The 11,220-nt window shown below is 40.4% G+C and overlaps 1 protein-coding gene across 8 annotated transcripts in view; it reads left to right on the top strand.

The window, feature by feature from the left end:
* The window catches only part of PPM1L (protein phosphatase, Mg2+/Mn2+ dependent 1L), a 330,127-nt gene that overhangs the window by 150,612 nt on the left and 168,295 nt on the right, over nucleotides 1-11,220 (top strand). The window contains exons 2-3 of one of the 8 annotated variants that reach the window (XM_055569179.1): nucleotides 1,765-1,842; nucleotides 5,923-8,519. The exons of 4 other annotated variants lie outside the window; for them this stretch is intronic. In XM_055569179.1, coding sequence (XP_055425154.1) covers nucleotides 7,036-8,274 — 1,239 coding nt within the window. In that variant the 5' untranslated portion in view covers nucleotides 1,765-1,842; nucleotides 5,923-7,035 and the 3' untranslated portion in view covers nucleotides 8,275-8,519. Of the gene's footprint in view, nucleotides 1-1,759; nucleotides 1,843-5,198; nucleotides 8,520-11,220 lie in introns of those variants that run through there. 3 more of the 8 variants (XM_055569176.1, XM_055569177.1, XM_055569178.1) reach the window with 3 other exon arrangements.

Below are 11,220 nucleotides of genomic sequence, written 5' to 3'. Positions count from 1 at the left end.
GTAAGCTCCCCCATCCATATTCAACCATTAATGTCTCTGTTGAGGATCCTGGGCTCATTCTTCAGTCTTGAAGCTGGGCAAGCACAGCCTTGTAGGTCTGCGGAGTGCAGCCCGACAGCCCTCCTCCCCTCCAACCCAGTTTGCAGCTTTATCCCTTTCCTCTGTTATCTTCCAGTGATACACTTTCAACTCCCTAGATATAGTGATACTAGGATTTGGGGATATAGTGAAACTTGGTGTATATTTCATAGGACAGTAGTTCTTTGTTTTTCTTTATGGTAATTTTTCAAATGTTTGCTAGCATGTGATTCTTAATATAAAGAGTAGCTTGGGCTTTTTTTCTTCTTAGCCATTTAAAAAATACCATTCTAAGGTAGTGTTTTTCTTTATCTTGAAGCATACCAATGCATACATCTAATTAGGCACTAAGGAGGACTGTGCTATTTTTTTGCAAAGATTTTAACTACAGGATTGAGCAGTAATCGTTTGGATATGAAGATGTGTGTTACATTATTACTTTTGTTCTATTTTTCCTTTAAGAAGATTGAGGACCTGGTTCCAAGAGAGGGTCACATTTCTTTTAAATGTTTCCTTCCATTTTTTTTTTTTCATGAGAATGAATTATTACTGTCAATTTCTGGAAACCGAGTTATCAATTTTTTCTTAATTTGACAAGAGCACGGGAACAGAAGGTTAGGGGAGGACAGTGGAGCCAGATTTGTACCTGATTCTGTTCTTGACCTGTGTCTTTTCAGAATAATTTTAAGACCTTCCTTCCCTTCTTTTTTAATATAGAAGAATCCTCCAATGTCATATGACTCATTCACCTCCAGTTTTCATTCTCTAACAGTAGAATTTTAGTGATTTCAGAGTCTAATTCCATTTTGAACTATTCTCTTAAGTGGCTTTTTTGTTGCTTTGTTTTTAACGTCTTCCTTTTTCAGAGGTCTTCAGTGTTTTCATGCCGTGGTACATATCCAATGATCTCACTCTCGTAATTTTTATCTTATTGCCCAAGATGCTTCTTGAACCAGTCAACTAAATAGTATACTTTTGATATCATTAATCTTTGAGCAGAGGGGAGAAGAAATATAATCTGTCTCATGTACATGGTTGAATAGCACTTGAAAAAAATTTTTTTTAATAGTTAAAAACATGTTTTAATGGCATTCTCCCAAATCATCCCCCGCCCTCCCTCTCCCACAGAGTCCAAAAGACTGTTCTATACATCTGTGTCTCTTTTGCTATCTCTCATACAGGGTTGTCGTTACCATCTTTCTAAATTCCATATATATGCGTTAGTATACTGTATTGGTGTTTTTCTTTCTGGCTTACTTCACTCTGTATAATAGGCTCCAGTTTCACCCACCTCATTAGAACTGATTCAAATGTATTCTTTTTAATGGCTGAGTAATACTCCATTGTGTATATGTACCACAGCTTTCTTATCCATTCATCTGCTGATGGGCATCTAGGTTGCTTCCATGTCCTGGCTATTATAAACAGTGCTGTGATGAACATTGGGGTACAGGTGTCTCTTTCCCTTCTGGTTTCCTCTGTGTGTATGCCCAGCAGTGGGATTGCTGGATCATAAGGCAGGTCTATTTCCAGTTTTTTAAGGAATCTCCACACTGTTCTCCATAGTGGCTGTACTAGTTTGCATTCCCACCAACAGTGTAATTTTATTTTAATTCCCCAAGATAGATAAGTAATGCTTTTGCTTCTAAATTGATGTATTTCCTCTATGATTATTTTTAAGAGTAGACGTCATTCTAAAGGACCAGGAATATCTTATTTCTGGATTCTCTGGAACCTTTTCCAGTCTACCACATCTGGCCCAGAGTAAGTACTTAGTTGAAGTTTGAATGAATGAACAAAGGAACATGGAAAGCTTTGACAAAAAGTATGCATATTTTAGTCATGGGTTCAAGATGATTACTAAACTGTAGTATAAAAATGGGTAGAACTTTTGGCTTGCTTAAGGATGTAAAAATATTTTTATTAGACTTTTTTTTTAGGGCAATTTCATATTTACAGCAAAATTAAGTAGAAAGTACAGAGATTTTCCATACACTTCCTGTCTCTACACATGCATGGCTCTGTCATCATCAACATCGTCCACCAGAGTGATATATTTGTTACAATTAATGAACCTACAGTGACGCATCATCACTCAGAGTCCATAGTTTGCACTAGGGTTTACTCCTCAGTGTTGTATATTCTGTGGGTTTGGACAAATGTGTAATGTGTAATGACATACATCCACCATGGTAATACCGTACAAAGGAGTTTCATGTCCTAAAACCCCTCTGTGCTCTGCCTGTTCATTCCTCCCCCTCCCCTCACCCTTGACAATCACTGATCTTTGTGTTGTCTTCAGAGTTTCACCTTTTCCAGAATGTCATATGGTTGGAATCTTTTTCAGATTGGCTTCTTTCACTTAGTAATGTACATTGAAGGTTCCTCCATGTCTTTTCATGGCTTGGTAGCTCTTCTCTTTTTAGTGCTGAATACTATTCCATTGTCTGGATGTACCATAGCTTATTTATTTAACTACTGAAAGACATCTTGGTTGCTTCCAAGTTTTGGTGATTATGAATAAAGCTACTATAGCTGTCCATATGCACATTTTTGTCTGGATATAATTTTCATCTCCTTTGGATAAATACAAAGTAGCACGATTGTTGGACTGTGTGGTAAAAGTATATTTAGTTCTGTAAGACGTTGCCTGTCTTTCAAAATGACTATATGATTTTGCATTCCCGCCTGCAGTGAATGAGAATTCTGTTGTTTGACATCCTCACCAGTATTTCTCTGGTGTTACTGTCCCAGATATGGCTATTCATATTGGTATGTAGCAGTATCTTGTTTTTAAATTTGCATTTCCCTGAGGACATATGAATGGAGCCTGTTTTATATACTTATTTGCCATCTATATATCTTCTTTGTGAGGTGTCTATTAAGGTCTTTAGCCCATTTTTAGTCAGATTGTCTGTTTTCTTATTGTTTAATTTTAAGAGTTCTTTGTATATTTTTAGTAAAGTCTTTTATCAGATATATCTTTTTGATTTTCTCCTAGTCTGTGGCTTGTGTTTTCATTCCCTTGAGCTTACTTTATCTTAATTTGATTAATTTTTGAACACATGGTATTGTCACTTTGTATAAAACATTTGTATTAGTTTCTTAGGGTTGCCACACACAGTAACGCAGACTGTAGGGTGGCTTTAAGTGACAGAAATTTCTTTCCGAGTCCTGAAAGCTACTAGTCTGAAGTCAAGATGTTGGCAGGGCCCCGGTCTCTAGAAGCTCTAGTAAAGAATTTTTCCTTTTGCCTTCTAGCTTCTGCTGGTTGAGCAGTATTCTTGGTGTTCCCTGGCTTGCAACTGTATCACCACAGTCTCTGCCTTTGTCATCACATGGGGTTCTCCCTGTGCACCACTCTGTGTCTGTATCCAGTTTTCTCTTCTTATAAGGACATCAGTCATTGGATCAGGGCCCACCTCAATGCACTGTGACCTCATGTTCACAGATATCAGGGGTATTAACACTTGAACAGATCTCTTTTAGGGGACCACAGTTCTATCCATACAGATATAAAAGTGTATATATGAAAAGTTTATATCTCTTGCTATCCCCAGGTCATTCAGTTGCCCTCCTCAGAGGTTACCAATGTTATTTTAGTTTATTTTAAATAGCTGCAATTTGTCTAAAAATGATAATGGGGGAAAAGTCTCATTTTCTCCTTGAAGAGTCAATCTTTTTCTCATCTGTTTCATTCATCAAAACTTCCTGATTTTAGTCATCACATTTATCCCATGTCCTCGGCTGGGTTCAGCAATGGGAAGAAAAGATGAAATGTTCAAGAACAAACTAAATATAGTGAACCTATATTAATCATGGAGTGAAACATATTCTATATCCATGTGACTCCCTCATTAAGTGTCAGACATGGTATGGGTAGCACTTAATCACTCACTTGCTGGCACAAAGTAGGTCGTTGCTAGTTTTAAATACTAGTAACATTAAATCCTACAGCATTTGGTTATGGGGTTTCTTATTTATATATGTGTCATTAAATGGTTTTGAAATGAATCTGTTGCTATTATGTAGTAAAATGATGCTGTTAAAATAAAGTACAGCTCTATTAGGTGAAATTGATGAAGGATAGTTCTGTTCATTCATACATAATAAAATATGTGTGAAGATCCTATACCTTCTAAAATAGAAATTATATATACTAAAACTGCATAATGCTGCATCAGTTCAGTTCAGTTCAGTCGCTCAGTCGTGTCCGACTCTTTGTGACCCCATGAACCGCAGCACACCAGGCCTCCCTGTCCATCACCAACTCCCGGAGTCCACCCAAACCCATGTCCATTGAGTCAGTGATGCCATCCAACCATCTCATCCTCTGTCGTCCCCTTCTCCTCCTGCCCTCAATCTTTCCCAGCATCAGGGTCTTTTCAAATGAGTCAGCCCTTTGCATCAGGTGGCCAGTGTATTGGAGTTTCAGCTTCAACATCCGTCCTTCCAATGAACACTGAGAACTGATCTCCTTTAGCATATTAAATGATCTGCAGAGTTCTGCAGTAAGCAATCAACATGTCTAACTTTGTTTAGCCTGCAGTTGCTCATAAAGTTATTTAAAAAAATATTACACCTCTCATTGCTTTTATTTTCCAGAATATGTTTGGAGAAATAAAGGTTTAAAAGCAGAAGGTAGAGTTAAAACATTGAGTCAGAAACCAGGCACTGAGTTAGGACAGAAAGGTAGAACTTTTCTCCCGCCTGTCCTAATAGGAGGAGACTGTGTTCTTTTTATTGCCATAGGAACCACTGCATTGCTGTCTGAGAGGTTATGAGAGGATAGAGGATAGGAGAAAGAGCCTGGGTTTGGAGATTAGACAGGTCTAGTGTGAATCCCAACACTGCCATGTACTAGTTATGTGAAAAGTGAAAGTCGCTCAGTTACGTCCAACTCTTTGTGACCAGGTGGACTATAGCCTGCCAGGCTCCTCTGTCCGTGGCATTCTCCAGACAAGAATACTGGAGTGGGTAGACATTCCTTTCTCCAGGGGATCTTCCCAACCCAGGGATTGAACTTGGGTCTCCTGCATTGCAGGCAGATTCTTTACCATCTGAGCGACTATGGAAGTTGGTGCTACTACTTACGGCTACATTTTTCTTTATCTATATAGGGGGAAGACATAGTTCCTATCCCTAAAGAATTTATCATCTAATGGGAAGATGAGATTAGAAGAACTGTGGTCATGAAACAAGAATAAGATTATTGCTTTAAGAGATAGACACAGTAGTTGGAGGGGGTGGTCTGTTTTATTTTTAGATTTCTAGTTATTTATTCTTTTGGCCGCGTGACGTGAGGAATTTCCCTGACCAGGATTGAATCCATGCCGCCTGCATTGGAAACTTGGAGTCTTAACCACTGGACTGCCAGGGAAGTCCCGGGGTGTATTTTAAAGGAGGCAGAAGCCAACCAATCGTGGACAATCTGGAAAAGCTTCATGGAGAAGCTGGCATTTAGGTAGACAGGTCTATATGAGTTAGGAAAGTAAGACTGACATTTGGAGACATAATAGAGGACATTTGGGGCAGAGCAAAAAGCAAGAGCAAAGGTTTGGTGACGGGAAAGAAAAGACATTTAAGGAGTAGCAGGTGGCTTTATTTCTCCAGAGACATTAGCAGTTAAGCAGTCATTTTGCTCTATGGCCTGTGTGCTGTAGGACCTCGGTGGTAGAGATTGTTTTAGCAGGACTGTTGGTGGCTCTTGAGTAGACTAATGCATTTAATACTTTCTGTGGCACCATTACCAAGTAAATAACCTTGTACTTGAAGAAAATTTAGTTTTCAGTTAATGTTCTTAAAAGTTTGGTCACTCTACTAAAGTACCCATACTCATAATAGGATTTATTGTTAACCTTGGAAAATTTACTGTGCTGATATGCCAAGTCCCGTGGAGGGACACCCTCCTGAAACACCCTCTTCCAACAACACAAGAGAAGACTCTATACATGGACATCACCAGATGGTCAACACCGAAATCAGATTGATTATATTCTTTGCAGCCAAAGATGGAGAAGCTCTATACAGTCAGCAAAAACAAGACCAGAAGCTGACTGTGGCTCAGACCATGAACTCTTTATTGCCAAATTCAGACTTAAACTGAAGAAAGTAGGGAAAACCACTAGACCATTCAGGTATGACCTAAATCAAATCCCTTATGATTATACAGTGGAAGTGAGAAATAGATTTAAGGGCCTAGATCTGATAGATAGAGTGCCTGATGAACTATGGAATGAGGTTTGTGACATTGTCCAGGAGACAGGGATCAACACCATCCCCATGGAAAAGAAATGCAAAAAAGCAAAATGGCTGTCTGGGAGGTCTTACAAATAGCTGTGAAAAGAAGAGAAGCAAAAAGCAAAGGAGAAAAGGAAAGACATAAACATCTGAATGCAGAGTTCCAAAGAATAGCAAGGAGAGATAAGAAAGCCTTCTTCAGCGATCAATGCAAAGAAATAGAGGAAAACAACAGAATGGGAAAGACTAGAGATCTCTTCAAGAAAATCAGAAATACCAAAGGAATATTTCATGAAAAGATGGGCTTGATAAAGGACAGAAATGGTATGGACCTAACAGAAGCAGAAGATACTAAGAAGAGATGGCAAGAATACACAGAAGAACTGTACAAAAAAGATAATTCGCGACCCAGATAATCGCGATGGTGTGATCACTGACCTAGAGCCAGACATCCTGGAATGTGAAGTCAAGTGGGCCTTAGAAAACATCACTACGAACAAAGCTAGTGGAGGTGATGGAATTCCAGTTGAGCTATTCCAAATCCTGAAAGATGATGCTGTGAAAGTGCTGCACTCAATATGCCAGCAAATTTGGAAAACTCAGCAGTGGCCACAGGACTGGAAAAGGTCAGTTTTCATTCCAATCCCAAAGAAAGGCAATGCCAAAGAATGCTCAAACTACCGCACAATTGCACTCATCTCTCACACTAGTAAAATAATGCTCAAAATTCTCCAAGCCAGGCTTCAGCAATATGTGAACCGTGAACTTCCTGATATTCAAGCTGGTTTCAGAAAAGGCAGAGAAACCAGAGATCAAATTGCCAACATCCGCTGGATCATGGAAAAAGCAAGAGAGTTCCAGAAAAACATCTATTTCTGCTTTATTGACTATGCCAAAGCCTTTGACTGTGTGGATCACAATAAACAGTGGAAAATTCTGAAGGAGATGGGAATACCAGACCACCTGATCTGCCTCTTGAGAAATTTGTATGCAGGTCAGGAAGCAACAGTTAGAACTGGACATGGAACAACAGACTGGTTCCAAAGAGGAAAAGGAGTATGTCAAGGCTGTATATTGTCACCCTGTTTATTTAACTTATATGCAGAGGACATCATGAGAAACTCTGGACTGAAAGAAACACAAGCTGGTATCAAGATTGCTGGGAGAAATATCAGTAACCTCAGATATGCAGATGATACCACCTTTATGGCAGAAAGGGAAGAGGAACTCAAAAGCCTCTTGATGAAAGTGAAAGTGGAGAGTGAAAAAGTTGGCTTAAAGCTCAACATTCCGAAAATGAAGATCATGGCATCCGGTCCCACCACTTCATGGGAAATAGATGGGGAAACAGTGGAAACAGTGTCAGACTTTATTTTTCTGGGCTCCAAAATCACTACAGATTGTGACTGCAGCCATGAAATTAACAGACGCTTACTCCTTGGAAGGAAAGTTATGACCAACCTAGATAGCATATTCAAAAGCAGAGACATTACTTTGCCAACAAAGGTCCGTCTAGTCAAGGCTATGGTTTTTCCTGTGGTCATGTATGGGTGTGAGAGTTGGACTGTGAAGAAGGCTGAGCGCCGAAGAATTGATGCTTTTGAACTGTGGTGTTGGAGAAGACTCTTGAGAGTCCCTTGGCCTGCAAGGAGATCCAACCAGTCCATACTGAAGGAGATCAGCCCTGGGATTTCTTTGGAAGGACTGATGCTAAAGCTGGAACTCCAGTACTTTGGCCACCTCATGCGAAGAGTTGACTCATTGGAAAAGACTCTGATGCTGGGAGGCATTAGGGGCAAGAGGAGAAGGGGACGAAAGAGGATGAGACGGCTGGATGGCATCACTGACTCGATGGACGTGAGTCTGAGTGAACTCCGGGAGTTGGTGATGGACAGGGAGGCCTGGCATGCTGCGATTCATGGGGTCGCAAAGAGTCGGACACGACTGAGCGACTGATCTGATCTGATCTGACTGCCCAAGATTATAGGACCTCAGAACCCTTTGTTCTCTGAGTTTGTATTAACATCTCCCCAAGATGTTCTCTTCCAGTCATCAGAGTCAGTGTGGAGCTTTGTCAAAAGATGGAATATTACTCAGCCATAAAAAGGAACACATTTGAGTCAGTTCTAATGAGGTGGATGAACCTAGAGCCTATTATACAGAGCAAAGTAAGTCAGAAAGAGAAAAACAAGTATCATATATTAACGTATATATACGTTAATATATATATATGTTAATATATATAACGTATAGGTATATATACATTAATATATATGTTAATATATATAACATATGCGTATATATACATTAATATATATACCTTTATATATATTAACGTATATGTATATATACGTTAATATATATAACGTATATGTATATATACATTAATATGTATAATGTATACATATATATACGTTAATATATGATATTTGTCTTTCTCTTTCTGACTTACTTTGCTCTATATAATAGGCTCTAGGTTCATCCACCTCATTAGAACTGACTCAAATGTGTTCCTTTTTATGGCTGAGTAATATTCCATCTTTTGACAAAGCTCCACACTGACCCTGATGACTGGAAGAGAACATCTTGGGGAGATGTTAATACAAACTCAGGGAACAAAGGGTTCTGAGGTCCTATAATCTTGAGCAGTCAGATCAGATCATATATTAACTTATATATACGGAGAAGGCAATGGCACCCCACTCCAGTACTCTTGCCTGGAAAATCCCATGGACAGAGGAGCCTGGTAGGCTGCAGTCCATGCTAAGGGTCGGACACGACGGAGCAACTTCACTTTCACTTTTCACTTTCATGCATTGGAGAAGGAAATGGCAACCCACTCCAGTGTTCTTGCCTGGAGAATCCCAGGGACGGGGAAGCCTGGTGGGCTGCCGTCTATAGGGTCGCACAGAGTTGGACACGACTGAAGTGATTTAGCAGCAGCAACGTATATATATGGAATCTAGAGAGATGGTACCAATGATCCTATGTATAGGGCAACAAAGGGGACACAGACATAAAGAACAGACTTCTGAACTTAGTGGAAGGAGGAGAGGGTGGTATGATTGAAACATATACATTACCATATGTAAAATAGATAGCCAGTGGAAGTTTGATGTATGAAGCAGGGCACCCAAAGCTGGTGCTCTCTGACAACCAGGACGGATGGGGAGGGGAGGGAAGAGGTTAGGGGGTTCAGTGGGGAGGGGACACATGTATGCTATGGGTGATTCATGTTGATCTATGGCAAAAACCATCACAATATTGTAAAGTAATTATCTGCCAATTAAATGAAAGTTTTAACAAAGCACATGGTTTGCTTACCATTTCCCTTACCTGTATCCCCTCCAGCATATCAGATTTTGAGCCTGGTAGGGGTGGGACAGGTGCTCAAAAGGGCAGGAGCAATGTGGGCACCCTGGCCATCCTCATATCTTTTGTCCATGCCTCCAGCCTCCCACTCCCTATCTCCACCCCTTCTCTGACCCAACCTAATGTATCATAAATTATTCTTCAGTTGCATGAACAGTAAGGGCTCCCTCTCCTAATCCCTAATTGCTAAAATTTTATAATAAAAACCTTACTAAAAAGTTGTGGGGAGTTCCCTACATGCATGCATGCTATATCGCTTCTTTGTGACCCCATGGACTGCAGCCCACCAGGCTCCTCTGTCCATGAGATTCTCTAGGCAAGAGTACTGGAGTGGGTTGCCATGCCCTCCCTGCAGGGGATCTTCCAGACCCAGAGATTGAACCTGCATTGGCAGGCAGGTTCTTTACCACTAGTGTTACCGGGGAAGCCTGGCAGTCCTAGGACTTCAGGGTTTCATCCTTGGGGCTGGGTTTCAATCCCTGGTTGGGGAATTAAGATCCACAAGCAGCATGGTGTGGTCCAAAAAACATTTGTGAAGAAAAATATAAATATATACATGTAAGCAGGCCAAGTAGGCTATTGATCACCTCTAGATTAGCAGTGCTGTGTTCTTAGTCGTCAGTCATGTCTGACTCTTTGTGACCCCAAGGACTGTAGCCCACCAGGCTCCTGTCAATGGGGATTCTCCAGGCAAGAATACTAGAGTGGGTTACCATGCCCTCCTGCAGGGGGCCTTCCCAACCTGGGATCAAACCCAGGTCTCTTCCATTGCAGGAGGATTCTTGACTGCCTGAGCCACCAGAAAATAGTAGTAGATCATTGGAAAACACCCTCTTCCAACAACACAAGAGACAACTCTACACATAGACATTACCAGATGGTCAGTACCAAAATCAGATTGATTATATTCTTTGTAGCCAAAGATGGAGAAGCTCTATACAGTCAGCAAAAACAAGACTGGGAGCTGACTGTGGCCCAGATCATGAAGTCCTTATTAGAAAATTCAGACTTAAATTGAGGAAAGTAGGGAAAACCACTAGACCATTCAGGTCTGACCTAAATTAAATCCCTTATGATTTTACAGTGGAAGTGACAAATAGATTCAGGGGATTAGATCTGACAGAGTGCCTGAAGAACTATGGAAGGAGGTTTGTAACATTGTACAGGAGGCAGTGGTCAAAACCATCCCCAAGAAGAAGAAATGCAAAAAGGCAAAATGGTTGTCTGAGGAGCCCTTACAAATAGCTGAGAAAAGAAGAGAAGCAAAAGGCAAAGGAGAAAAGGAAGGATATATCCATCTGAATGCAGAGTTTCAAAGAATAACGAGGAGAGACAGAAAGCCTTCCTAAGTGATTAATGCAAAGAAATAGAGGAAAACAATGCAATGAGAAAGACTAGAGATCTCTTCAAGAAAATTAGAGATACCAAGGGAACATTTCATGCAAAGATGGGCCCAATAAAGAACAGAAATGGTAGGGACCTAACAGAAGCAGAAGACATTAAGAAGAGGTGGCAGGAATACATAGCAGA

The sequence above is a fragment of the Bubalus kerabau genome, chromosome 2, assembly GCF_029407905.1.
Source record: "Bubalus kerabau isolate K-KA32 ecotype Philippines breed swamp buffalo chromosome 2, PCC_UOA_SB_1v2, whole genome shotgun sequence".
In the NCBI taxonomy this organism is placed as follows: domain Eukaryota; kingdom Metazoa; phylum Chordata; class Mammalia; order Artiodactyla; family Bovidae; genus Bubalus; species Bubalus kerabau.
This window is presented reverse-complemented; position numbering and strand designations above follow the sequence as displayed.